Source organism: Perognathus longimembris, chromosome 17 (assembly GCF_023159225.1).
Source record: "Perognathus longimembris pacificus isolate PPM17 chromosome 17, ASM2315922v1, whole genome shotgun sequence".
In the NCBI taxonomy this organism is placed as follows: domain Eukaryota; kingdom Metazoa; phylum Chordata; class Mammalia; order Rodentia; family Heteromyidae; genus Perognathus; species Perognathus longimembris.
In genome coordinates this window covers 52535156-52561325 of record NC_063177.1, presented here as the reverse complement: position 1 = coordinate 52561325, position 26170 = coordinate 52535156, and the positions used below count along the sequence as shown (strand labels likewise).

The following is a 26170-nucleotide window of genomic DNA, read 5'->3' as shown; positions in this document are numbered from 1 at the left end:
GTTTTGTGGACAGCCTGGCCTGGCTGTGAACCTCAATCCTCAGATCTCAGCCTCCTGAATAGACAGGATTACAGGTGTGAGCCACTGGCGCCCAGCTTCCATTCTTTTAAAAAAAAAATAACATGGGGGCTGGGAATATGGCCTAGTGGCAAGAGCGCTTGCCTCCCATACATGCAGCCCTGGGTTCGATTCCCCAGCACCACATATACAGAAAATGGCCAGAAGTGGCGCTGTGGCTCAAGTGGCAGAGTGCTAGCCTTGAGCAAAAAGAAGCCAGGGACAGTGCTCAGGCCCTGAGTTCAAGCCCCAGGGCTGGCACACACACACAAAAAAGTAGTAACATTATAGACACTGTGGAGGTTTAACTTACACAGGGTGTGGTGGTCCACACCTGATATCCCAGCACTTAGAAGGCTAGAGGATCATGGGTTCCAGGCCAGCCTGGGTTACATAGCAAGACCACGTCTCAGGACACACATGATGCACCGTTTTAAGCCAGTCATAACCCCAGCCGCCTCTTGGAACCTTGGGCCCCTGCCTTGGTCACTGCACAGGTGCCTGCGGTGTCCACGGCCCCGGAACAGGATTCCTCCAAGGAAGGATCTGGAAAGGACCTGGAGAGTGAGGTCAGCTTCCCGTGTCGGGGCTGGGAAAGCCTGCGCTCCCCACGGCAGTAAACAGCGTCTCCAAGGGGCAAAAACATACAAATACCAGCAGTTACTGTGGTGCCAAGGGTGATGCGGGGCGCGCGGAGGGGCCGGGGGGGGGGGACACGGCTGGGGCCCCCCCCTTTCCCGCGGGCGCCTGGGGCCGGGCGGTGGGGGCGGGGGTGGGATCCGCCTCCCTCCTGGGCGCGCGCGGGCGGGCGGGCGGGGCGGGGACTCGGGGGCGGGGGCGGGAGGGGCCGGACCTGGGCCTGAGCCCCAGGGGGCGGCGCCGGGGCCGCCCTCGGCCCGGGTCCCGCCCCGGCGGGCGCAGAGCAGGCGGTGCCCGGGCGGACGGGCGGGCGGGCGGCCGCGGAGCCATGGACGGCAGCGGGCCCTTCAGCTGCCCCATCTGCCTGGAGCCGCTGCGGGAGCCGGTGACGCTGCCCTGCGGCCACAACTTCTGCCTGGGCTGCCTGGGCGCGCTCCGGCCGCACCGCGGCGCGGGGGGCGCGGGGGGCCCCGGGGGCGCGGCCCGCTGCCCGCTGTGCCAGGAGCCCTTCCCCGACGGCCTGCAGCTCCGCAAGAACCACACGCTGTGCGAGCTGCTGCAGCTCCGCCAGGGCCTCGGGGCGCCGGGAGCCATGTCTGCGCCGGCGGCCGGGAGCCCCCCGCCCGAGCCCCCCGCGGCCCCCAGCGCGCCGCCGCCGCCGCCGCCGCCCGCGGCGCCCGAGCCGTCGGCCCCGTGCGCGCCCGAGCCCTGGGCGGGCCTGGAAGACGCGGTGCGCTGCGACGCGTGCCCCGAGGGCGCGGCCCAGCCCGCCGCGCGCTCCTGCCTGTCCTGCCTCGCCTCCTTCTGCGCGGCGCACCTGGCCCCGCACGAGCGCAGCCCCGCGCTGCGCGGCCACCGCCTGGTGCCCCCGCTCCGCCGGCTGGAGGAGAGCCTGTGCCCGCGCCACCTGCGGCCGCTCGAGCGCTACTGCCGCGCCGAGCGCCTGTGCCTGTGCCCGGCCTGCGCCGCCCAGGACCACCGCGGACACGAGCTCGTGCCGCTGGAGCAGGAGCGCGCGCTCCAGGAGGTGGGGCGCGGGCCCGGGGGACGGGGTGTGGGGGGGGAGGGAGGCCGGGGGCCGGGGGCCGGGGGCCGGGGCGCGGGGCTCTCCCCTCCCGCGAGGCCGCAGGAAGGACGCACGGATGGATGGGTGGATGGGTGGGTGGATGGATGGGTGGGTGGGTGGGTGGGTGGGTGGGTGGATGGATGGGTGGGTGGGTGGGTGGATGGATGGGTGGGTGGATGGATGGGTGGGTGGGTGGATGGGTGGGTGGGTGGATGGATGGGTGGGTGGATGGATGGGTGGATGGATGGGTGGGTGGATGGATGGATAGATGAATGGATGGATGGGTGGGTGGATGGATGGATGGATGAGTGGATGGATGGGTGGGTGGGTGGATGGGTGGGTGGGTGGATGGATGGATGAATGGATGGGTGGGTGGATGGGTGGGTGGATGGATGGATGGGTGGGTGGAAGGATGGGTGGGTGGGTGGGTGGATGGGTGGATGAATGGATGGGTGGGTGGGTGGATGGGTGGGTGGATGGATGGATAGATGAATGGATGGATGGGTGGGTGGATGGATGGATGGATGAGTGGATGGATGGGTGGGTGGATGGATGGGTGGGTGGATGGGTGGATGGGTGGATGGATGGATGGATGGGTGGGTGGATGGATGGGTGGATGGATGGATGGGTGGGTGGGTGGATGGATGGATGGGTGGATGGATGGATGGATGAATGGATGGATGGGTGGGTGGATGGATGGATGGATGAGTGGATGGATGGGTGGATGGATGGATGGGTGGGTGGATGGATGGATGGGTGGATGAATGGATGGGTGGGTGGAAGGATGGGTGGGTGGGTGGATGGATGGATGAATGGATGCATGGATGGGTGGGTGGATGGATGGGTGGGTGGGTGGGTGGATGGATGGATGGATGGAGGGGTGGGTGGATGGGTGGGTGGGTGGGTGGATGGATGGATGGGTGGGTGGATGGATGGGTGGGTGGTTGGATGGATGGGTGGGTGGGTGGATGGATGGACGGGTGTATGGGTGGGTGGGTGGGTGGGTGGATGGGTGGATGGGGCGAGGGGACTTAAAGCCAGATCAGTGTCCCCGGGGCTGTAAAAGAAGAAGGAACTGCGTGCCGGGAGCCGGTGGCGCACGCCTATCATCCTAGCCACTCAGGAGGCTGAGATCTGAAGATGGTGGTTCAAAGCCAGCCAGGGCAGAAAAGTCTGTGAGACTCTCATCTCCAATGAGCCGCCAGAAAACCAGAAGTGGCGCTGTGGCTCAAGGTGGTAGAACGCCAGCCTTGAGCAAAAGATTGCTCAGGGACAGCGCCCAGGCCCTGAGTTCGAACCCCAGCTGGATTAGGGTCCCCGGCCTTCCTGAAGGGTGGTTCAGGGCCAAATAGCTGATGCTCTTGGCTTCATTTGAGTCCTGGCTCCGAGTCCTCCTGGACCGAGTCGGCTGCTTTGCATGGGTGTGGCGGGCAGCTGAGTGTCACCGTCACCACCACGGGAGAGTAGGCTGGACACAGATCCCTTCTGTTCTGCTGTTGGGGGCCACGGCAGCGGGAGCTTGTGCCCAAAGTCCCGCTACCTCCGCCCCCAGTTTCCTTTGGCCTCTATCCCGGCCTTGGCACCCCAGGCCTTGGGATTTTCCATCTCTCTGCTTGGAGTCACTGCTTGGAGCAGTGACTCAGAAAACCCAGGGGATTTGCTTGGAATCCCCATTTTTCTCAGACTGGATTGGGGATGCAAGTTCTTTCCAGACAGTGGTCCCCAAGACTGCTCATGCCCTCCTGCATCGTCATGTCCTGTCCCAACGACTCTGGGCCACGGAGACTCACTGGGTGTCTCTGCCGGGGCCGGTCCGGTCCACCTGGCCACCCAACCAGGCCCACGGCACGGGCCGGAGCTGCAGGCGCCTCTGGAAATCTTGCGGGGCACCATGGCTACTCCCAGCCCCAGCCAAGCACAGAAGCCACGCCTTGGTCACGGGGTGCGGGGTTGGGGGCCCCCTGGGGGACCCCGTTCTCACACACGCTCCTCCGCAGGCCGAGCAGCCCAAAGTCCTGAGTGCTGCGGATGACCGCATGGATGAACTGGGCGCCAGCATTGCACAGTCCCGCCGCACGGTCGCCCTCATCAAGGTCAGACAGCACCCCGAGTCCTACCTCTGACCCCCCCCCCGCTGCTACCGCCCTCTCCTGGGAGCCCCAGGGCTCCCCCCCCCCGACCTGGCTCAGATCTAGTGTGGCCCCCACCAGGCTGGGGGGGGGGGGCTCCGAGGGACTCGGGGAGGGTGCGGCCGACGGCCAGGCCTGTCCTTTGCCCACACTGCTGCCCCCCCACCCCCGTGCCCCCCATCTCACGCAGAGCGCGGCCGTGGCCGAGCGGGAGAGGGCGAGCCAGCTGTTTGCCGAGGCCGCGGCCGCCCTGCAGGGCTTCCAGACGCAGCTGCTGGGCTTCATCAGGGACGGGGAGTCGGCCATGCTGAGCCGCTGCCAGGGGGACCTGCGGCGGCAGGAGGAGCAGCGCGACCGATTAAGCCGGGCCCGCCACAACCTCAGTCAGGTCCCCGAGGCCGACTCCGTCAGCTTCCTGCAGGTGGGCAGAGCCCCGAGCCCCGGGGGTGGGGGGGGTGGGGGGGCAGCCTCCTCCCCGCCCGCCGTGGCGAGGGTCAGCGGCAGCCTGCGTGGACACTTGTCTGGCACAGGAGTTCCTGGCCCTCCGGCTGGCTCTGGAAGAGGGGTGCAGCCCGGGACCCGGCCCCCCGAGGGAGCTCAGTTTCACCAAGTCCTCGCAGGCCGCGCGCGCGGTGAGGGACGTCCTGGTCTCGGCCTGCGCCGGCCAGTGGGAGCAGCTGCAGGGGCCGGGCGGGTGGCGAGGACGGGCCGCAGAAGCTGGGCTCGGAAGGTGGGTGCTCCCCCACACGGTGACTCGGTCAGGAATGGAGGAGGGAGACAGTGCCTGACGCAGGGCGAGGCCCAGCTCCTGCCAGTCACCCCGGGGTGACCAGCGGGCCCTGGCTATGTCCTAGAGGTGGCACCCCCTAGATCCAGAGGGGCTGAGGCCCCAGAGTGAGGGGGCAAAGGGCACCAGACAACACCGGAGCCCAGCAGCGGTGGCTCACGCCCGTAATCCTAAGTGGTTCGGAGCCTGAGATCCGAAGGTCACGGTTCAAAGCCAGCCTGGGCCGAAAAGTCCATGAGACTCTTAACCTCCGACGAAGTTACCCAAAAGCCAGATGTAGCGCCGTAGCTCAAATAGCAGAGTGCTAACCTTGCGTGAGAGGCTGAGGAAAGCCCCCAGGCCCTGAGTTCAAACCCCAGTATGGGACACACACACACACGTGCATGGGTGTGCGTGCATGCACGCACGCGCGCACACACACACCACACCACCTCAGGCACCCAGATGTGCCTGAGAACACAGGGTTCCATGTCTGAGTCTGTGCCTTTCCCCATAGTTCAGGGATCTGGAAGGAGATAAAGAGGGAGTTGGGGGGCTGCCTTGTGGCCTGTGGGGGGGGTTCATCTTCCCCGCGGCCTCTTCTTGCGCAGCGGATGTGGAGTCCCAGGACGCGGACAGCACCCACCTGCTGGACAGCGAGGCGCCCAGGGACTACTTCCTCAAGTGTGAGTGGGGGCCGCCCTCCTCTCGCCGTCCGCCCCTCCCCGGGCGTCGGGGTGATCACGAGGAGCGCGAGCCGTGTTTGGGGGAGGTGGGCGCCCGCAGATGGACCGCCTGCCCTCGCCCGGCCGTCTTGACCCCTCCATCTCTCTCTCTTCCCCCCCCCCTCCCCCGGGGCCCAGTCGCCTACATCGTGGACCTGGACAGCGACACGGCCGACAAGTTCCTGCAGCTGTTCGGAACCAAAGGTGTCAAGCGGGTGCTGTGTCCCATCAACTACCCCGAGTCCGCCACCCGCTTCACCCACTGCGAGCAGGTGCTGGGCGAGGGCGCCCTGGACCGAGGCACCTACTACTGGGAGGTGGAGATCATCGAAGGCTGGGTCAGCGTGGGGGTCATGGCCGAAGGCTTCTCCCCGCAGGAGCCCTACGACCGGGGCCGCCTGGGCCGCAACGGGCACTCGTGCTGCCTGCAGTGGAACGGGCGCGGCTTCTCGGTCTGGTTCCACGGGCTGGAGGCCGCGCTGCCCCACGCCTTCTCGCCCACCGTCGGGGTGTGCCTGGAGTACGCCGACCGCGCCCTGGCCTTCTACGCCGTGCGGGACGGCAAGATGAGCCTCCTCCGGAGGCTGAGGGCCTCGCGGCCCCGCCGCAGCGGCGCCCTGGCCTCCCCCGCCGCCGACCCCTTCCAGAGCCGCCTGGACGGCCACTTCGGGGAGCTCTTCACCCACCGGCTGAAGCCCGCCTTCTTCCTGGAGAGCGTGGACGCCCACCTGCAGATCGGGCCCCTCAAAAAGTCCTGCATCTCCGTGCTGAAGAGGAGGTGATGGGGGGCCGCCCTGCCCCCCGCCCCGCCCGCCTTCGTCCCGCGCCGTCCGTCCTCGGCCTTCTCCCGTCTAGAAGCCTCGTATGACTCGGCCCCCACGCCCCCCCCCAGCCCCTTCCCCCTGGAGGACTTGCGGAGGGGAGAGAGCGCTTCAGCTGGGACACTGCCTGGTGTACACAGTAGGTGCTCAATAAACACGAATGAATTGAATGAATGGCTCCATTTTATTTTATTTTTTGCCAGTCCTGGGCCTTGAACTCAGGGCCTGAGCACTGTCCCTGGCTTCCTTTTTTTGCTCAAGGCTAGCACTCTGCCACTTGGGCCACAGCACCACTTCTGGCCATTTTTTTTCTATGTATGTGGTGCTGGGGAATCGAACCCAGGGCTTCATGTATGCGAGGCAAGCTCTCTTGCCACTAGGCCATATCTCCAGCCCCGAATGGCTCCATTTTTCCATCCCTCTGTTTACCAAGATTGTCCAGACCTTCTTGAGGTGCGAGAGCTAAAGGAGCCAGATGCTATTTCCTCACGCCTGTAATCCTAGCTGCTCGGGAAGCTGAGATCTGAGCATCAAAGTTCAAAGCCAGCCAGGGCAGGAAAGCCTACGATTCTAACTTTCCAGTGACCCGGAAAGAAGGCCGGAAGTTGGAGGTGTGGCTCAAGTGGTAGAGCGCCAGCCTTGGGCAGAAAAGCCACGCAAGAGCATGAGGCCCTGAGTTCAAGCCCCAGTAGTGGTGCATGTACACGCACGCACGCACGCACGCACACACACACACACACACACACACACGGTCTAAGTAGCAGATGGGAAAAGGAGGGAACAAGTCCCTGGCCCAGGAGACTGAGGCTCTTCGGGGTACCCCCCCCACACACACACACAGGGCCCACCCCGCGGTGTGCTTGGAGCCGGGACCTCTTCCCCCAGAGGAGCTCACGTCCTGGGGAGTCTCCCCACCGCGGCTGCCCCCCAAGACTCCGTGCCACAGGAGAGCCTCGGGCTCAGAGCCCTCTGCCACCCCCGAAACACTCCCATCCTCTCTGCCCGGCTTGGGCCGCCCCAGCCCCCTGGGCCTCTCCCCGGCTTTCTCAGGTGCCCCTGCCCCGTGGGGGGAGGAGGGGTGGATTGGAAGGGCCGGGGGCAGACAGAGAGGCCTCCCCGAGGCTGGCAAGGTCAGCCAGGACAATGGGTGAGTTATGCAGCCCAGACAGGACGGCCCTACAAGTCCTGCCCCAGCCGCCCAGCAGCTAAAAATAGCCCCTCCCTGGGAGCCCTGCCTGGCCCCGGCAGCCAGGATGTTGTTTTTCCGGGTGGGGCCTCCCCACTCCTGGTGCTTTGTGTTCTCAACTTGGTTACCATGGCAGCTGCAAGTCCCACAGGTCCCGTTCACCCAGCCATGGGGGGGGGGGGACGGGCGGTGGCCTCCTCCACCAGGCCAGGTTTGCCTAGACGTCCTCCCCACCTGCTTCCCATCTCCCCCTTCCCCCGCTCTCAGCTTGGCATGCTCCCCCCGCGTTCTCCCCCTTACCGGGGAACCCTCTGCCCCCTGGCCCCACGGGAAGCCCCGGCATGTCCAGGAATGCGAGTCTCACAGCCAAGGGCCCCCGTGCCGCCCCAGGAGCTGCCTCGCTGGAATTTGACCCGGCTGGTCCCGTCCGTCCGTGTGTGCAGCCCGCCACACGCGTGTCACCGCGGGGTGACTCCTGAGGATTGGCAGGGGCCCTCCCCAAACCAGTATCTGAATCCCAAACCCCAGCGGCATCTCCTCTTGGGGTGGGGATTGGTGTCCACAAGGCTGCACCACTCTTGGGGGGCTGAAGGCGGAGGCCCCACGTTTAACGCTTCCCACTCCCAGCTGGGCCCTGGTTGGCTCTTCTTGCCTGTCATCCTAGCTGCTCAGGAAGCTGAGATCTGAAGATCACGGTTCGAAGCCAGATCAGGCAGAAAAAGGTGTGAGACTCTTTATCTCCAATGAAGTACTCAGAAAAGGCTGGAAGTGGCGCTGTGGCTCAAGTGGTAGAGTGCTATCCTTGAGCACAAAGAGGCTCGGGGACAGTGCCCAGGCCCTGAGTTCAAGCCCCAGGACGAGCAGAGAGAGAGAGAGAAACAGAGACAGCAGCCTACTTGAGGCAGGTGGATGGGTCTAATGAAGCGAGTGCAGGGCGGGCAGCCCGCCGGGGCCGCCCAGGTCCGCCCGGTGGGCGCGGGCCCCGCTGCTCAGCCGTGTCCGGTGCGCTCACGTCTGCTTAGTGGGTAGACACGCAGAGTCCGCTTTCCAGCCCGTGGCCTGTGGAAGCAGCATCCAGCCGGGCCGCCGTTCCCACGGCCCCCCGAGTCTTGGCAAAGCTGCGTGAGGATCTGCGGTCTCCCACGCGCCCCCCCCCCAGGAGCCCCCACCGGTGCCAGACAATGGCAGAGGGGTGAAGGTGGAAGGCTGTGGTGCTATGAGCTGAATAGGCCTCCTTGGGACCAGGCAGGGAGCCAACATCCACTTGAGCTTTGTGTCTGTGGGAAGAATAAGCTCCAGAATTCCAAACAACCAGCAGAGAAATGGACTTGGGCCTCGGCCCTGGCTGCCCCGGGGGCCTCTGTCCCGGCCCTGCAGGAGGAGAGAGGCCCACGGTCCCCTTGTGGCCGCCCAGGAACGCCGGCCCCCCTCCTCCCGGGCAGGGAGGGTGAGGCTGGACAGAGGTTGTGGCTCAGCCCCAGGGCCTGGCCAGGAAGATGGGGCTGAGCTGGGTGCGGCTGGCGTTTGAAGCCAGCTCTCTCGGGCTGGAGCTGGTTTGGGGCCCAGGGAAAAAAATGACATTTAGTTGCAAAATTAGTGTCCTGACACACATAGTCTCCTGTGAGGGCAACATCCAAGACTCTGAGAGACAATGCCATTCCCTTGATGCTCGAACAGAAAAGCTAAATGGGAGTGTGAGGCTCTGAGTTCAAGTCCCACTTCCGCCACACACAGAGAACTGCAGAGTTCCGTCCCTAGGTCCCACCCATAAACCAGAGACCAGCAGGAACCTTCCTGAGTGGGGAGGGTTGGCCTCCACGTTTTTCTGTTGCACCCTCAGAGAAGGGGCAGCTCAGCCAGCACGGAGGGAGATGGAATATTCTTCAGTGTTCTGCGTATTTTATTGGTCGCGGTGTTTAATTTTTCTTTGGGGCTGGTACTAGAGCTGGCACTCGGGGTCTGGGCACCGTCTCTTAACTCGAGGCTGGCACCCTGCCACTTGAGCCGAAGCTCCACTTCAGGCTTCTTCTGGTGGTTAATTGGAGGTAAATCTCCCAGGCTTTCTTGCCCCGGCTGTCTTTGAACCGTGATCCTGAGTAACTAGGATTGGGCAAGGTTCCTGTCTGGGCCTCAGCCTTCTTTTTACAGGAGGTGGGGGTGGGGTGGGGTCCCCTCCAGCCCTATCTCCTCTGTTGCTTGGGGCGACCTTCAGAGGTAGTGGCTCCTCTCTCTCGGCTCTCTGAGGTTCGGGGAGGCCCAGGCCTCCCTGTCCGTGCTCCTAGGGCAGGAAACCTCCCAGCTGGGCTTGGGGGAAGTAGAATTTAACCGAGCCCAGAGGTCCAGGCTGGGAACCTCAGGGCGAGGCCCATCTCCATAGCAACCCAAAACAGTCCGAGACCCGGAGGAGGCGCTGGCCGGATCTCCCCGATGCAGGAGCCGGGAACTTGTGTTCCTCAAACACTCGGGCCAAAAAAAGGACCTGCCCTGAAATAGCCGAGGCCCGCAGCCCCGGCTCCCAGGCCGCCGGCACCTTGCCACGCTCAGCCAGCAGCCACCGGCCACCAGGCCTATTTAGGGGGGAACTGGCTGGTGGCCGGCTAAAGCAAAATACAGCAGGCCACAGGCGCCGAAGCACGGGCTTGTTCCCTGAGACTCAGGGACGAGAAAGGTTCTTTCCCTTAGATCAGATTCGGTTATGCGCCCCCGCCTGGTCAAAAGGTTATGAAGTTCAGCCTGGGGGAGAGTGGGAGGTAGGAGCAGGGCCACAAAAATGAAATGAGATGGAGGAAGGAAAGGTCACGGGAGACCCACTCTCCCTTAGCTTATTTTGCTCCAGGCTGGTTGGTGACCTACCACGCGAGCCACACCTCTACTGGCAAGGTTGTCTTTTGGGTGCATAATTGGTGATAAGAGTCTTATGGACGGGCTGGGGATACGGCCTAGTGGCAAGAGAGCTTGCCTCGTATACATGAAGCCCTGGGTTCGATTCCCCAGCACCACATAGACAGAAAATGGCCAGAAGGGGCGCTGTGGCTCAAGTGGCAGAGTGCTAGCCTTGAGCAAAAAGAAGCCAAGGACAGTGCTCAGGCGCTGAGTCCAAGCCCCAGGACTGGCAAAAGAAAAAGGGTCTTACGGACTTTTCCACCTGGGCTGGCTTCCAATCATGATCCTCAGATCCTGTCCTCCTGAAAAGCTAAGATTACAAGAATGAGCCAAAAGCATCCAGCCAATATTTCTTTTTTTTTTCTTTGCCAGTCCGGAGGCTTGAACTCAGGGCCCGAGCACTGTCCCTGAATTTCTTTTGCTCAAGGCTAATGCTCTACCTCTTGAGCCACAGCACTACTTCCAACTTTTTTCTGCTTATGTGGTGCTGAGGAATCGAACCCAGGGCTTCATGCATACAAGGTAAATAGTCTACAGCTAAGCCACATTCCCAGCCCATCTTCTTTTTGTTTCTAATACTTAAGTTTCAACTCAGGACCTTGAGCTAGGCATTCCACCTCTTGAGCCACAACTCCAGTTGGGCAATCTTTTTGTTTTGTCTTTTAGCTATTGTAATTCATGGTCTAGGGGTGAGAAATAACATTTTGATAATGTCTAAACAATCTTTAGATAAACTTGGATGTGATGAGAACCATTCCTGGAAATCAGCTATCCACCCACCAACCCAGCTGCCCTGGTCAGAAGCCCGAGGGCCTCTGGCCTCACACTGGCTTTCTCAACAGTGTGCTCTCTTTCGCTGACGAATGTCCTTTCCAAGAAGCAAGCTTAGGACTATGCGTAGTGGTACAAGCCCGGACTTCCCAGGCTTGGGAGTTCAAGACGGGAGGACTGAAGTCTAGACCAGCCTGGGCTACACAGGGACACACTGTCTTGAAAGGAAGGGAGGAAGGAAGGAGGGAGGGAGGAAAGGAGGGAGAGAGGGAGGGAGGGAGGGAGGGAGGAAGAGAAAGACGAGGCCAGGCACTAATGGCGCACACTTGTAATCCTAGCCATTCAGGAGCCTGACACCCGAGGATCATGGTTTGAAACCAGCCTTGGCAGAAAAGTCCATGAGACTCACATCTCCAACAAACATTTCAGAAAAAGCTGGAAGTAGAACTGTGGCTCAAGTGGCAGAGTGCTAGCCTTGAGCAAAAGTAGCTCAGGGATAGGGCTCAGGCCCTGTGTTCAAGCCCCAGGACCGGCGTGCGCACACATGCACGCACGCACGCACGCACAGCTAGGCACAGTGGTTCACACCTACAGTCCCACCTTATCGGGCAGGGCAAAGGAAGGTTAAGGCAGGGCTGCCCGAGGCCAGGAGTTCTTGAGACGGCTGGACGGCATTTTTAATATCATGGCACAGGAAGAAAATGAATCACTGTTAAGCGCAAATGATATTTATTTGGCCCAAAGGGATAGGCGGATGAAGCTTCTCGCATCAAGGGAAGGGAGCTCAGCCCGCCAGCCTCTGCCTCCTGGGCAGCCCGGCCGCCCCACGGCCTCTCCGAGCTCCGCTGGAGACCAGCGCACTCAGCGCTCCGTGACTACAAGACGCGCACGCGCCAGGGGCCATGACTGTTGTGGGAACCTCAATGTGAGTTCTGGAAACGTCCAGCCCCCTCAGGGCCTGGGAACCGCCCTGACGACACTCTCACATGGTGGTGTGTTTTTCTAAAACATGACAAAGTTGGCCATTTTAGCCGGAATTGGTTAAGCTTGCTATCTTGCTGCACTGTGACTTCCTCTTCTGACATTTCCCCTCCTGACAGAGCTCTCACTGTGCTGTGGCCTTCTGTGTATGTGGCAGTGTGCGTGCGTGTGTGCGTGCGTGTGTGTGCGTGTATGTGCATGCGTGTGCCATCCTGAGGATTGAACTCATGGCTTTGAGTTCCTTCTTAGTTTTTTTTTTCCAGTCCTGGGCCTTGGACTCAGGGCCTGAGCACTGTCCCTGGCTTCTTTTTGCTCAAGGCTAGCACTCTGCCACTTGAGCCACAGCGCCACTTCCAGCCTTTTCTGTGTATGTGGTTCTGAGGAATCGAACCCAGGGCATCAGGAATGCTAGGCAAGCACTCTACTGCTAAGCCACGTTCCCAGCCCCTCTTTGGAGCCCTTTTTATTCAAGGGTGGTCTTATGCAGCTGGAGCCACAGATCCACTTCCGGGATCGGCACAGGATGGCTTTGAACTAGGATCTTCAGATCTCAGTCTTGTAAGCACCTAGGATCACAGGCATGAGCCATCAGCTCCTGGCTGTTTTAATTTCCTCCGACAAGGGCCTCCAACAAGTTGGGTCCTGTTGGCTCATGCCTGTAATCCCAGTTACTTAGGAGGCTGAGATCTGGAGATCTTGGCTCAAGGACAACCCAGGCACAAAAGTCTGTGAAACTCTTATCTTCAGTAACCATCAAAAAGCTCAAAAGTGAGCTGGGTGCTGGTGACTCACAGGTGTCATCCTAACTACTCAGGAGGCTGAGATCTGAGGATTTCAGTTTAAACTCACCCCAGGCTGGATTTCTTTTTGTGCTGGTCCTGGTACTTGAACTTGGTCTGAGTGCTGTCCCTGAGCTTCTTTTGCTTAAGGCTAGCACTCTACCACTTGAGCCACAGCACCACTTGTGGCTTTTTCTGAGTAGTTTATTGGAGATAGGAGTCTCACGGACATTCCTGCCCCGGCTGATTACAGCCGGGATTACAGGCATGAGCCAACAGGACTCAGCTTGTTGGAGGCCCTATTTAGGAGGAAATTAAAACAGCCAGGAGCTGATGGCTCATACCTGTGATCCTAGGTGCTTACAAGACTGAGATCTGAAGATCCTAGTTCAAAGCCATCCTGTGCAAAACCCAGAAGTGGATCTGTGGCTCCAGCTGCATAACAACAGCCTTGAGTCAAAAAATGCTCAGAAGAGGGGCTGGGAGTGTGGCCTAGTGGTGGAGCGCTCGCCTTGCATACATGAAGCCCTGGGTTCAATTCCTCAGCACCATATAAAAAGAAAAGGCCAGAAGTGGCACTGTGGCTTAAGTGGCAGAGTGCTAGCCTTGAGCAAGAAGAAGCCAGGGACAGAAGGCCCAAGACTGGCAGAGAGAGGGGGAGAGGGGAGAGGGGAGGGGGGAGGGGGAGGGACAGGGGGAGGGGGAGGGGCTCCAACATGATATAAACTCCAAGCCAAAAGATCTGAAACTCAGAACTGCCATACAACTGTCCCCAACTTCCCTTTCATGGCTGTTACAGCAACCATTTCTGAGTACCCATGGCTGGGTGGATTTTCTTTCTTTTTACAGTTTATTATTAACATCTAAATTTGTAAAGCCAAGAAGTCATAAACAAGGCTAAAACAAAGCAAGGACAGTTTTGATTCTGATGGAGAATAGCTTTGCAAATCAGGAAACATCAGAACAGCTATCCCCCAAAGGAAGCCAAGCCCGGCTTGTATCAAGTCCAGCAACTGGTGGTCATATATTTTTGTAGGTTCATTGTAATGTCCAGGTCAAGAGGAAAAGCTAGTCATGTCAGTATTTCTCAAAGCTTGCAAGGTTATTGTTAGATTCTGGAAAATTCTTTCCTCTGTCCAATTCAGTTCCGGACATCATGATGGAAGTCTTTCTCCTATCAGTAAATCTCTAGGGCTCACGGAAGGATTTTACTTTTTAAAAAATTTAAACTATTCTGTAGCCATTTTGGCATGTACGCAAATGCACATAGTGAAACGAGATCAAACGGTACAAGCCTGGGATGGTGGCTCACACCTGTCGTTTTAGCTACTTAGGAGGAGACTAAGATCTGAGAGTCATGGTCCAATGCCATCCTAGGCACACACATGCCAAGACTTGTCTGCCTGGAAATGGAGGTGTAGCTCAAGCAATAGAACACACCAGCCTTGAGAGACAAAGCTGAAGGAGAGTGGGAGGCCCTGAGTTCAAGCCCCAGTACAACTCCCCCCTCAATAAAAACACAGTCCAAAGAACACAATGTACTATTGTTGTAGGGCTTGAACTCAGGGCCTGGGTGCTTGTCCCTGAGCTCTTCTGCTCAAGGCTAGTTTGAGCAATAGTACCACTTCCTATTTTTGAGTGGTTAATTAGAAATAAGAGTTTCATGGGACTTCTCTGCCCCATTGACTTCGAACTGCAATCCTCGGATCTCAGCCTCCTGAGTAGCTAGGATTACAGGTGTGAGCCATCAGCACCTGGGTAATGTACTTTTTTATTTGCCAGTCCTGGGGCTTGAACTCAGGGCCTGAGCACTGTCCCTGGCTTCCTTTTGCTCAAGGCTAGCGCTCTACCCCTTGAGCCACAGGCGCCACTTCTGGCCTTTTCTATATATGTGGTGCTGAGGAATCGAACCCAGGGCTTCACGCATGCTCGGCGAGCACTCCACCACTAGGCCACATTCCCAGCCCTGGCCAATGTACCTTTAAGTCACAAGCACACCCCAAATCCCCAGGAACCATGTCTCAGGCCCATATTACTACAATTTCTGGTACACTTTTCCTGTTGCTTTACATCTTACAGCCTGCACCATTTTTTATTTACTGGATCTTCCCACGTCCGCACATAGAGTTTGACCTAATGCGGCACAGAGGGCCTGTTCCAAATCACTGTGAGCACCCAGGGCCGATGGGAGCATCGTCACCTCATGCGCTTGTCCCTCCACAGCCCGCCCGGGCTCTCTCCTGCAGGACCTCAACGCCGGTGGTTTCTGTTCCTCCACGGGGGGAACCGCTCAAAGGCTAAGTCACGCTGGGCTTGGTGGCCCACATGCGTAATCCTAGCATCCGAGCCCATCTCAAAAAAACACACAAACCCAACGCTAAATCTTGAGAGCACGATGCGAAGCGGGCGAGACTCTCATCTCTAATTCACCACCAAAAAAAAAGGGGAAAAAAAGCCCGCGGTGCCGAGTGCTCGCGTGCCGGCCTCGGGGGAGGAAGCAGGCCGGGGCCCGGGCCGAGCTCGAGACCCAGGCCGAGCTCGAGGCCCGGCCCGCAGGAAGACAGAGAAGCCAGGAAACCTCGGATCCGCCTACGGTCAAACTCGGTCCCCGAAGGACGCACGGGGCCACCAATCCCTTCCGAGAGGCCGCCCGGGGCGGGGCGGGGCGGGGCGCAGCCAGGAGGCCGCCACGGAGGGGGGCGGGCTGAACCCGCAGTCTCCGTCCCCCCCCCCCCCCGCCCGAAGTTCGGGATCCCGGGCTGCGGGCCCCACCCCGCGCACGGCTCCGCCCCCACCCCGGCCCGCCAGACTCCGCCCCGCCCCCGACACGCCCCCACCCCACCCCCGGCCCGCCAGGCTCCGCCCCGCCCCCGACGCCCCGCCCCGCGCACGGCTCCGCCCCCACCCCGGCCCGCCCCCGCTGGCCCCGCCCCAGAGTCCGCCCCCTTCCGCCCCGCGCAAGGCTCCGCCCCCGCCCCGCCAGACTCCGCCCGCCTCCGCCGTCCCCGCCCCAGAGTCCGCCCCCTCCTCCCGGCGCAAGGCCCCGCCCCGCCCCGCGCACGGGCCGGCCAGACTCCGACACGCCCACGCCCCGCGTCCCGCTCCGGCCACGCCCCGTGCCTGGCTCCGCCCCCGCCGCCCCGTGCCTGGCTCCGCCCCCTTCCCGCCCCGAGCCCGGCTCCGCCCCGCCCCGCGCACGGGCCGGCCAGACTCCGACACGCCCACGCCCCGCGTCCCGCTCCGGCCACGCCCCGTGCCTGGCTCCGCCCCCGCCGCCCCGTGCCTGGCTCCGCCCCCTTCCCGCCCCGAGCCCGGCTCCGCCCCGCCCCGCCCCCGGCTCCAACCCCCGCCCGGCTCCGCCCCTCGCCCCGCAGCGCCGGGTCCAGCTGAGAATCTTCCGTCCGGGTGCCCGCGGGACAGGCGGCACGGCAGCGCCCCCGCGAGGCCAGCTGCGGTGGAGGCGGCGGGCACCGGGAACGGGGCGGGAGGGGACCGGGCCCGGGCTCCCGCCCTCACGGTGGTTTTCACAGCCCACCCTGGAGGGTCCGAGTCTGAGTTGATTAAAGCGATGGCAGCTCGTTCTGACTCGGCCAACCATCCATTGCCGGGAAGAGAGCGAGTCTAGGGCCGAGCCACACACAGGGAGCCCTATAAACACCCGCTGAGTGGACGAAGGCGCCCCGCAAACTACGTTCAGTTACTTTCTGTCCGAGTGGGTTCCTCTGGCGTACACCCGGGGTTTTAGGGTTAATACCAACGTTTATCCCGCCGCTCGGAGGAGGCGGGGCGGGGAGTCCTAGGAGTACGCAAATCGCGAAGTCCAGCCCGGCATATCGTCTTTGGAGACTACAAGTACCAGGATGCATCACTTCCCCCCAGGCGTAGGGAGACGCCGAAGTTGCAGGAGCGTTGCCTGCTGGGAGTTGTAGGCTCCAGCTTGTTTGTGATGCAGAAAGCCACCGCGAGTCCGGGGGCCGAGGAGGCAGTAAACTATTACCACGTGACGCTCGGGAATCAGGTGGTTGGCTCAGCCTCGGCTACGGAGCTATGATTGGCTGACTGTATTCCGAACTACGCCACGAGGGGCGGGCCGAAGAGAGGCGCAGGCGCAGTGCGTGGCGAGTCTCGGGACACCCCCCGCCTCCCCTCTTCGCGGAGACCATGGCGCTCAACAAGAATCACTCGGAAGGCGGCGGAGTGATTGTCAACAACACTGAGAGGTGAAAACCCTGCGGAAGGATCCTGGAGAGCCGAAGGGTGGCAGTCAGTAGTGCGAGGGCGGGCGGCGGGGGCTCGCCCCGCGGAGCGGAGGGGACGGGGCGCGGGGGTAACGGCCGGGGGCGGTGTGCCGTGGGGGCGGCCGGACGCCCCGGCTGGGGGGGGGCGGGGGGGCGGGAGCCGGGGTCGGGGCCGCCAGCTGGGCCTGGCGATGGTTCCTGAGCCTCGGGGCTGACTCGGGGACTTGTGAGAGGGAGGAGCCCGGAACGGAAATACTTATCATTTGTGGGGCGCGCGGGGTACGCGGTCTCCACGCGGCCGCCCCTGCACCTCCTCTCCCTCCTCGAACCCCAAGCTCCTGTGCGGCAGAAACCACCCTACCAAGAGGGAGGCCGGGGGGGGGGGGGACTCGGGGACCTGCCCTCCGCTCTCAGACCCGCCCCCCACCCCCCAGTCAGCGAAACTTCCAGAATACGGGCTCTCCGTGCGTTTCCGAACCCCTCGGGTTCCCATGAAGAGCCCAGAGCCCCGTGCCCGGGGTTCACGCCCGTAACCCCAGCTGTTCCCGAGGCCCCGACGGTTACCCCGGAAAGCGAGAGGATCTCCACTGGCCAGAACTGAGTCTCTCCCTGTGCCGGAAGCGGGGCTGCAGAGGAAAGCTCGCCGGGGCAGCACCCAGACCCTGGGCTCAACCCCAGGACCGGAACAGCAACAACACAATGAAAGGGCACATGAAAAGCTGAGGTCCCCGAGGTTCCATGTAAACTGTTAGTCCCCTTCTCTTGAGTTCTCAGCGGCTTGTCACTTCCCAGAACAGAGATCCCCTGACTTCGGGATCTTTCCTACTCCCCCAACCCCTGCCCAAGTGCATTCTGTGTCTTCTCCAATCTCTGGGCTCCTGGCCTGACATCTGTCCGTCTCCTTTTACTCCTCGGGTATTGACAGTCAGGCTCTCCAGACCTGGGGTTGAGGTGCGCTGGCCTTGAGAGGCGAGGAGCATAGGAGAAGCCTGCATTCGCCAGGGAGACACGGTGGAGTCACAGCCTACACTTAGACCAGCACCCAGACGGGGGCTTGTCACTTGGAAATGGCTTAGTGAGTCAGAGGAGAAGGGCCTGCAGTGGGTGAAAGCCAGACCCGGAAGGCTGGCTGTGTCTCCATCCTACCTGAGCACAGTAGTCTAGTGCACCCAGCCTGTATTGGGCCAGTTCTCTTTCTTACCACTATCCAGTCAGGAAAGTTATATTCGGGAAGAGGAAGAAGGACAATGAGCCATCTGAACTTGGACCTTTTTTTTTTAAATCATGTAATCAGAAACTTCATTGCTCACTAGTTTGTTGCATCTGTATTTTTGAGCCAGTTCCTGGACCTGGCCAAATACTTTTGATGTCATTTGGTAAATCTCTTGGGACTGCTTTTCTTTCTCAGTGAGACATTTCTTTGGCTCAGTGCTGCTACACAGGGTGTGCCTTGTTTTGGAATCTCTTTCAGCCTCATTTCTTGTTCTGCATCTTTTATTTTTTGTGTCCTTACTGGGGCTTGAACTCAGGTCTATGCTCTCATCACTCCACTTTTTTTGCTCAAGCCTGGTGTTCTGCCACTTGAGCCACACATCAACTTCTTCCTGTGTGTGTGTGTGTGTGCGTGCGTGCACTCGTGCGTGCTGGTACCAGAGATTGAACTCAAGGCCTTGACTTGTGTGTGTGTGTGTGTGCGTGTGCGTGCGCGTGCGCGTGCGTGCACTCGTGCGTGCTGGTACCAGAGATTGAACTCAAGGCCTTGACTTGAACCCTGGACTTGGGTACTATTCCTGAGCTTTTTTGCTCAAGGCTAGTGTTCTACCATTTGAGTCACAGCTTCATTTCTAGATTTATTTTTTAGCCTCCTGAGATTAGCTAGGATTATTAACATGAACCACAAGCAGCTGGAAAGGTCTTGCACTCTTGCTTGGCTTTTCTGCTTAAATCTGGTGTTCTCTTACTTAAGCCACATCTCTAGTCTGGCATTTTGCTGGTTAACTGAAGATAGAGACTTGAGGATTCCCCCCTCCCCGCAATCTGGCCTTGAATTGGGATCCTCAGATTTCCGCCTCCTGTGCTAAGAGTATAGGCAAGTCACTGGCACCCAACCAACCTCATTTCTGAAAGGAAAATCAAGTGTTAATATGATTGAAGTTTTATTTTGTTTGTTTTTTTAGTTTTATTTTATGTAGTTCTGAGGAATTGAATCCAGGGCCTTCTGCATGCTAGGCAAGCACTCTACCACTAATCCACATTCCATAGTTGACGCTTAGGTCATGTTTAAAGGTTGGTACTTAAAACAATAGACTTTAAAAGTTTAATTCATGAACCTCTTTGAGACATGAAAGCTGTGACCTATCCTCCCAGAAAAATGGACCCCTATGATCGTCTCTAAGGCTTCCTGGGATAGACATCCATGCAGATCAGCATAAGAAGCCCAGGTTTAAGGGACCCTTGAAGGAAGCCCCTTCATTACGTGTAGACTTGTGTCTTAGGTGCTAAGTCATGTTTATATGTTAGGCTTAAAACCTCAGCAAACTGGAACCTCCACCATAGGACTTAGAAGAAGGAACTCGGGTCTTCTCCCCTGCCTTGGAGGGATGAGGGCGTCTCCCAACTCCTGGAGTTGAGCTCCAGGTGCTGGTCACGTGGGGGCCGTGGAAGTGGAATTTGGTGAAATTCTGTGGACCTCAGCCTGCTAGTCTCTTCTTGGCTATGTTAAATGGTTCCTTTGCAGCCCAGCTGGGACTGCTGGACAACCTTGCGCAGTGTCTGTGGGTGACAAATGCTGTCAACTATCTCACTCACCAAGGCCTTTTATCTCATCATAGCATCCTGATGTCCTATGACCACGTGGAACTAACATTCAATGACATGAAGAACATACCAGAGGCTTTCAGAGGGACCAAGAAAGGCACCATCTACCTTACTCCTTACCGGGTAAGTCTAGAGACACTCTGCTGCTGTAGTCCTGTATTTCTTATCCTTAGCCTTGTGACTTGAGCGGCCTCTGAGCCCTGGTGAACCCTTGGTGCTTTGCTCCGCCTGTTTTTCTGTCACATACTCCTCCTGGAGACTAGAACCATCAGGCCCTGTGTACAGATCAGCTGACTGCTGGCAGTGAGTCTAGGCAAATTCCAGAGCTGCTGCCACAAAACCTCTCGAGTGGGATGTAGCAGCTGTGATGATTTGGGTCTGGAATAGGCTGTGGGGCCTGTGTACACTTGCAAAGTGATTTTTTTTTTTAAAGTGCTAAATAGGATACAGTAGCATGGCCACAACCTAACAGAGAAAATGCCAGATTGCAGCCTGGGCTCTGAGAGTACCGGGGATGGATAGGCTCAGGAAGGAGTCCCTGTCCATAGCTTTCTATGAAACTAGAAAAGAAGAACACAGTTCAGGCTTTATTCACCTTGACTAACAGACCACCATCTCTGATCATTCCAGCGTTACACTGAGTTTATCAGGTGATTTTGAAACTCCAGGCACCGGACACCGGACTCCGCCTCTGGGCGGGGTCCTGTGCAGAATGGTCATGGTGATCTCTTCTGGGCTCTGGTCCCCGCCACAGTCCATTGTCTGTGAGGCTCTGGCTGAGTCTGGCCCCCTAGGCCGTCCTTGGAGCCTCCGCTCTCCAGCGCTTCCTCTGAACGGCTGGTGCAGCGCGCCCTGAGGCTGGCATTGGGGCAGCTGCAGTGCTGCCACTGACGGCCCGTGGCCTCTCCCCCTGCAGATCATCTTTCTGTCCAAGGGGAAGGATGCCATGCAGTCCTTCATGATGCCGTTTTATCTGATGAAGGACTGTGAGATCAAGCAGCCTGTGTTTGGTGCAAACTACATCAAGGGAATGGTGAAGGCCGAAGCAGGAGGTAGGTAAAGAGCGAGCTCGGGCACAGAGGGGCCTCCACCGAGGGCTGGCGGGCAGCGCTGCCTGCCTCCTCGGGGACCTCAGGACCAGGACCACCCTCTGTCCTAGCCAGGTGCCTTTCCCAGCTCTGGATTAACTTCAGAGGAGTGCATGTAGATTTTCCCCACCCCGGTAGCTGGGAAATGCTGAGTTCAAGTTAGCAACTCAGATCATCCTTTCAGAGATGAGCAGGGCAGAAAACCAAATAAAAGTGCAGATTGTAGCTGAGTGCTGGTAGCGCACATCTGTAATCTTAGCTACTCAGGAGGTTGAGATCTGAGGATCATGGTTCAGAGCCAGCCTGGGCAGCAAAGCCTATAAGACTCTTCATCTTCACCTCACCATCAAAAAGCCAGAAATGGAGCTATGGCTCAAGTGGTAGAGTGCCAGCCTTGAACAGAAAAGCATGGCAAGAACACAGTGTGCTGAGCTCAAGCACCAGTACTGGTGTACACACACATACACACACACACGCATGGTACTTACTGTGATCTGGGAAGTATCCAGTACTGTTACACACACACACACACACGGCTTATTGTGATCTGGGAAGTGTCCAGTACTGTTACACACACACACACACGGTGCTTACTGTGATCTGAGCAGTGTCCAGTACTGACACACACACACACACACACACACACACACACACACACAGTGCTTGCTGTGGTCTGCGAAGTGTCTGGGCTTGGGATTCAGGAAGGAGCTGTGTTCCCTAGCCTCTGTCCTGGGAGGCTAGTGGGGCCCTGTTTTGTGGCCGATCCAGAGGCAGACCTCAAGGGGTCAGGCTCCGTAGTCAGCTCTGCTCTAACCTAACAGCACTGATTGCTGAGGGGACTTGCTCCCGGAAAGCTACCAGATGCTTTGCTTGATGTTAGCTCTGAAACCAACCATGTGGCCTTCTCACCTGTGTGCTTGCTGGGCCGGGGCTAGGAAGACAAGCTTGTTCCAAAGGGACAAGGCCACCCAAGCTGGGACAAGGCCACCCAAATTGGAGCCCCACCAGCCTGCAGCCGCCAGGGGTGTGCAGGCTGGAGACACAGCAGAGGAGGCAGGACCTCCTCCGGCAGGCCTCCAGGGCCTGAAGTCAGCTCTGTGAGTTTGTGGGTGTGGCCGGTTGTCTTTGCTGAGCTGTGCTCCCTGTCCTTGTCCCTTCTCAGGTGGCTGGGAAGGCTCCGCTTCCTACAAGTTGACCTTCACAGCAGGGGGCGCCATCGAGTTTGGACAGCGGATGCTTCAGGTGGCCTCTCAAGGTATCCCGGCTCTAAAACACAGGGGGCCAGTGACACTGGTGGCATGTGGAGTTTTGTTGGACTTTGTTTCCTTTGTTCTGTTGTGTAAGCACCAACAGATAAGTATCTGCGCCCCACTGGCCAGGGCTGACCAGGACTAGGAGTTGGGGGAGGAAGCCTATAATTACCATCCAGTGTGTTCTGAACCCCAAAGTCTGCGCTTCCCCTGCCTGGAGCAGGCGGATGACATTCCCACAGAGCTGCTCAGACACTCATGCATTAGACATCAAACAACCCAACCATTAAACGGCCTCTAAGCAGCCATCTCAAATTCCCACGTGGCCGGGCACTGGTGGCTCACGCCCATAATCCCAGCTACCCAGGAGACTGAATCTGAGGATCCCCATTCAAAGCCAGCCCAGGCAGGAAAGTCCAGTCCACCACCAGAAAACCGGACGTGGCACTGTGGCTCCCGTAAGCTGAAGAGCTCAGGGACAGCGCCCAGGCCCAGAGTTCCAGCCCCACAACCGACCAAAAAAGAAAGAAACAAAAATTTAAAAATACAATTTCCAAGTGCTGCGCTCTGCAGCCATACTCTCCCAGCTCATCCCACACCCCGTCTCTAACCCTCCCACTTTCCCTCAGTCCACCTCTCCCCCCACACACTCCCATCCCCCGCCCCCCCCCTTGACTCCCGTGGCTCTGCCCTCTCCTCTCGCCCTGCCCTGGTGAAGGCAGCCCCACACGGGGTGGGCGGTGGAATGGAGGTAGGGTTGGCCTGCCAGCACAGTCCCGGCGCCCCGCAGTCCCCGAGGCCCGCGGCACTCACATCTCTCTCCCCTTGTACTTATAGCTTCCCGAGGCGAAGCCCCCAATGGAGCCTATGGGTACCCTTACATGCCCAGCGGGGCCTATGTCTTTCCCCCACCAGTCGCCAATGGAATGTACCCCTGCCCTCCTGGCTACCCCTATCCACCGCCCCCACCTGGTGAGTGTGTCCTTTGCTGCCCACCCCACCCTTCCGCCAACGGCCTCTCCCAGGCTGGAGGGTAGAGAAGGGGACGTTAGTTCCTCCACCGCGACGCTCAGAGGGCGCCCTGAGGAGCGGGACAGGCAGCTCTGAGAACGGCCTTGTTGGGGAGCAGGGCCCGGCTGCTCACTGGGTCCCCGACATTCTCTTGCTGTGCAGAGTTCTACCCAGGGCCTCCCATGATGGATGGAGCCATGGGCTACGCGCAGCCCCCGCCGCCGCCCTACCCCGGGCCCATGGAGCCCCCTGTCGGCGGCCCTGAGGTCCCCTCCACCCCGGCAGGTAAGGCCCTGGGCTGCTAGCAGTCTTTTGGGACCGGCGCTGTCCCCCCTCAAAATGGCCAGACCCCTGCGAGCCGCAAATGACGCAGGCTTGGCACCCCAGGGGACCCGCAGGTGTGTGGGGAGCTGGGTTCCAGGTCACGTCTGCCTTAGCTAGCCGTGAGATTAGGAAGCTTGCCCTGCGTCCTTATCTACACACGTGGCCCGGGAGCACCCGATGGGCTGTGTCCACAGTAGACGCGGGGACACGCGCGGGGACGGGAGGGTGCAGTGGCGGCCTGCGGCAGGTGCTCCGGATTGTCACCACGCCTGCCGTGTGCTTGCTCTCACAGCCGAGGCCAAGGCCGCGGAAGCAGCTGCCAGCGCCTATTACAACCCTGGCAACCCACACAATGTCTACATGCCCACGGTGAGTGGGGTGCGTGGGGTCGGGGCCACGCCTCCACCCTGGGGGCCGAGAGCGGGGGCCTTCACGGGAGGTGTCCCCTCTAACGTCATCTCTCCTTTGCTCCTCAGAGCCAGCCTCCACCACCACCCTACTACCCCCCAGAAGATAAGAAGACGCAGTAGACCCCACCTGCCCCCCTGCCTCTCCCCCTGGGGCGGGGCGGGAAGGGGGCGTCTGTAGGGTCTTGTTCTTCCCCCACCTAATCATAAACAGCAGGAATGAGCGAGGTGGGAAGGGCGTGGCCCCCTGAACTCTAGAGGCGCACCCCAGCTTCCCAGGCTAGCTCGGCCCCTAGTGCTGCTTCCCCCTCGCTGTCTCGGGGGCTCCCGGGAGCACGCGCTGTCCCCCGGTTCCTCTTTCACTCTGATAACATCACAGCTCCACTAGCGCCTTCCCACGGAGGGACTCTCTGGCCACCTCCTCCACTGCAGTCCAGCCCCTGGTGCCTCCCAGGCGACACGCAGCCAGCACTGCCCCCCAGACCCCGCCCCTCCTCCAGCCGGGCCCGGGCCTTCCTGCCTCCCACGTGGATGGATTTGGGGAGCATCACCCTGAGCTTCTGTGTGAGGAAGCCCTTTTGCCCCCCACGCCCACCCCTTGGAATGTCTTAATTTGTTACCCCCCTTGGGTCTTCCCACGTCGAGGGGCTCCCTGAGGGGAGCTGTTCGGTGCATGTCTGGCCCACTATGCCAGTCAGACGCTATGGGTGGGCTGTGAACAAGGGCTCCGGCCCTCGCGTCCCCAGAATCTGCTGCCAGCCCCTCGCCTGCCCTTCCTCAAAGCTTCACGCCCCCTGGATGCAGTGAGATCTGTTCCTGGACTGGCCACCAAATGAGGAGATGGTTATTTAAAGAGAATTCCCTATTTATTTGACAAAATCCAGTTAATATATTAATGTGAAATAAACCCTGTTTGCACCTTGGATTTGTTTGCTAAAACTGTGAAATAGTAAAAACGGAAGCAACTGGACCCTTTCTGGCTCTGTGTGGTGACCAGGGGGCAGGGGGGGAGCGCCGTTGTTCCCTCTCCCCCCCGCCCTTTCTCCTTTATTTCTTTCTCTTTTTCCCTTGGAATGTGTGTGCGCACATGCATGTGTTCACTGGGACCTGGACTTGAACCTAGGGCCTCACAATTTCATTTGGGGTTTTTCCATTCAAGGTTGTCACTCCTCCACCACTTGGACCCACACTTCCACTGCTGTCAATACTGGGGCTTGAACTCAGGGCCTGGACGCTGTCCCTGAGCTTCCTTTGCTCAAGGCTAGCACCCTACCACTTGAGCCACAGCGCCACTTCTGGCTTTTTCTGTGTATGTGGTGCTGAGGAATCAAACCCAGGGCTTCGTGCATGCTAGGCAAGCACTGTACCACTAAGTCACATTTCCAGCCCAAGACCTTTATTCTTTTTTTTTTTTTTTTTTTGGCCAGTCCTGGGCCTTGGACTCAGGGCCTGAGCACTGTCCCTGGCTTCTTTTTGCTCAAGGCTAGCACTCTGCCACTTGAACCACAGCGCCGCTTCTGGCCGTTTTCTGTATACGTGGTGCTGGGGAATCGAACCTAGGGCCTCATGTATCCGAGGCAGGCACTCTTGCCACTAGGCCATATCCCCAGCCCAAGACCTTTATTCTTAATAGCCTGTTTAGCCAGCAGCTAACAAAGCTCCCAACATCTGGCTAGGTGGCGCCACCCAGTGCCCGCCTGGAAATGGACAGGCACCATGTCCCCTGTGTGCAGTGTCTCCTGCCTGCAGCTCCTACTGGCAGCCCTGACGTAGGCTAAGACCTGCCAGGACTTGGGAGAGGACAAACCAGGCCGTACGTCTCCATGTTCTCACCTACAGACATGGTCCCAGAACCATGGTGGCCTGTGTCAAAGAGAAGACGCAAACAGGGAGAGCCAGTGAGTGACAGGTGCTCAGGACTAGCGGCTGCTTTCGTCAGTGGACTCAGTTGCCAGCACCGCCTGCCCTGGGCCTTGCTTGGAGCTTAGATTTTGCCAAGCTGGGCAGAGGGAAGGAGGGCTTCTTGTGTGCCCTTGAGCCACCTTGTGTACCTGCGGGTTGGCGGGGGGGGGGGGGCCGGTACGGGGAGGAAAAGCCAAAGCCTGTGGGCCAGGCCTGTGCCATCCCCAGCTGGTGCAGGAGCTCCGGGAACCCCGCGCTCACGTTTGCTTGTGGCCCGTGTCTGCCCGTGAAGAGCTTAGAGCCTTCCCTCCCCCCCCCCCCGCCGCCCAC

The 26170-nt window shown here is 59.7% G+C and overlaps 2 protein-coding genes across 2 annotated transcripts; both read left to right on the top strand.

The window, feature by feature from the left end:
* The first annotated feature begins 1006 nt into the window (after positions 1–1006).
* Trim47 (tripartite motif containing 47) lies at positions 1007–6225 on the top strand. Its single transcript, XM_048365925.1, is given in 7 exon segments — positions 1007–1723; positions 3760–3855; positions 4082–4312; positions 4422–4583; positions 4585–4621; positions 5269–5343; positions 5521–6225. Coding segments are annotated over 7 exon segments (1944 nt in total). The 5' UTR covers positions 1007–1024; the 3' UTR covers positions 6165–6225.
* A 10646-nt stretch (positions 6226–16871) lies between these two features.
* Positions 16872–24908, top strand: Wbp2 (WW domain binding protein 2). Its single transcript, XM_048365930.1, has 8 exons — positions 16872–17023; positions 19873–19981; positions 20775–20910; positions 22109–22201; positions 23034–23168; positions 23370–23492; positions 23824–23900; positions 24008–24908. The coding sequence occupies exons 1-8, from the start codon at positions 16965–16967 to the stop codon at positions 24059–24061; spliced, it is 786 nt and encodes a 261-aa protein (XP_048221887.1). The 5' UTR covers positions 16872–16964; the 3' UTR covers positions 24062–24908.
* The last annotated feature ends 1262 nt before the right edge of the window (positions 24909–26170 follow it).

Coding starts and splice junctions, on each gene's coding strand:
- Wbp2 (XM_048365930.1), top strand. CDS start 16,965: ATGGCGCTCAACAAGAATCACTCGGAAGGCGGCGGAGTGATTGTCAAC. Junction 20,911..22,108: donor GGTGAAGGCCGAAGCAGGAG/GTAGGTAAAGAG, acceptor GTCCCTTCTCAG/GTGGCTGGGAAGGCTCCGCT. Junction 22,202..23,033: donor GCTTCAGGTGGCCTCTCAAG/GTATCCCGGCTC, acceptor TTGTACTTATAG/CTTCCCGAGGCGAAGCCCCC.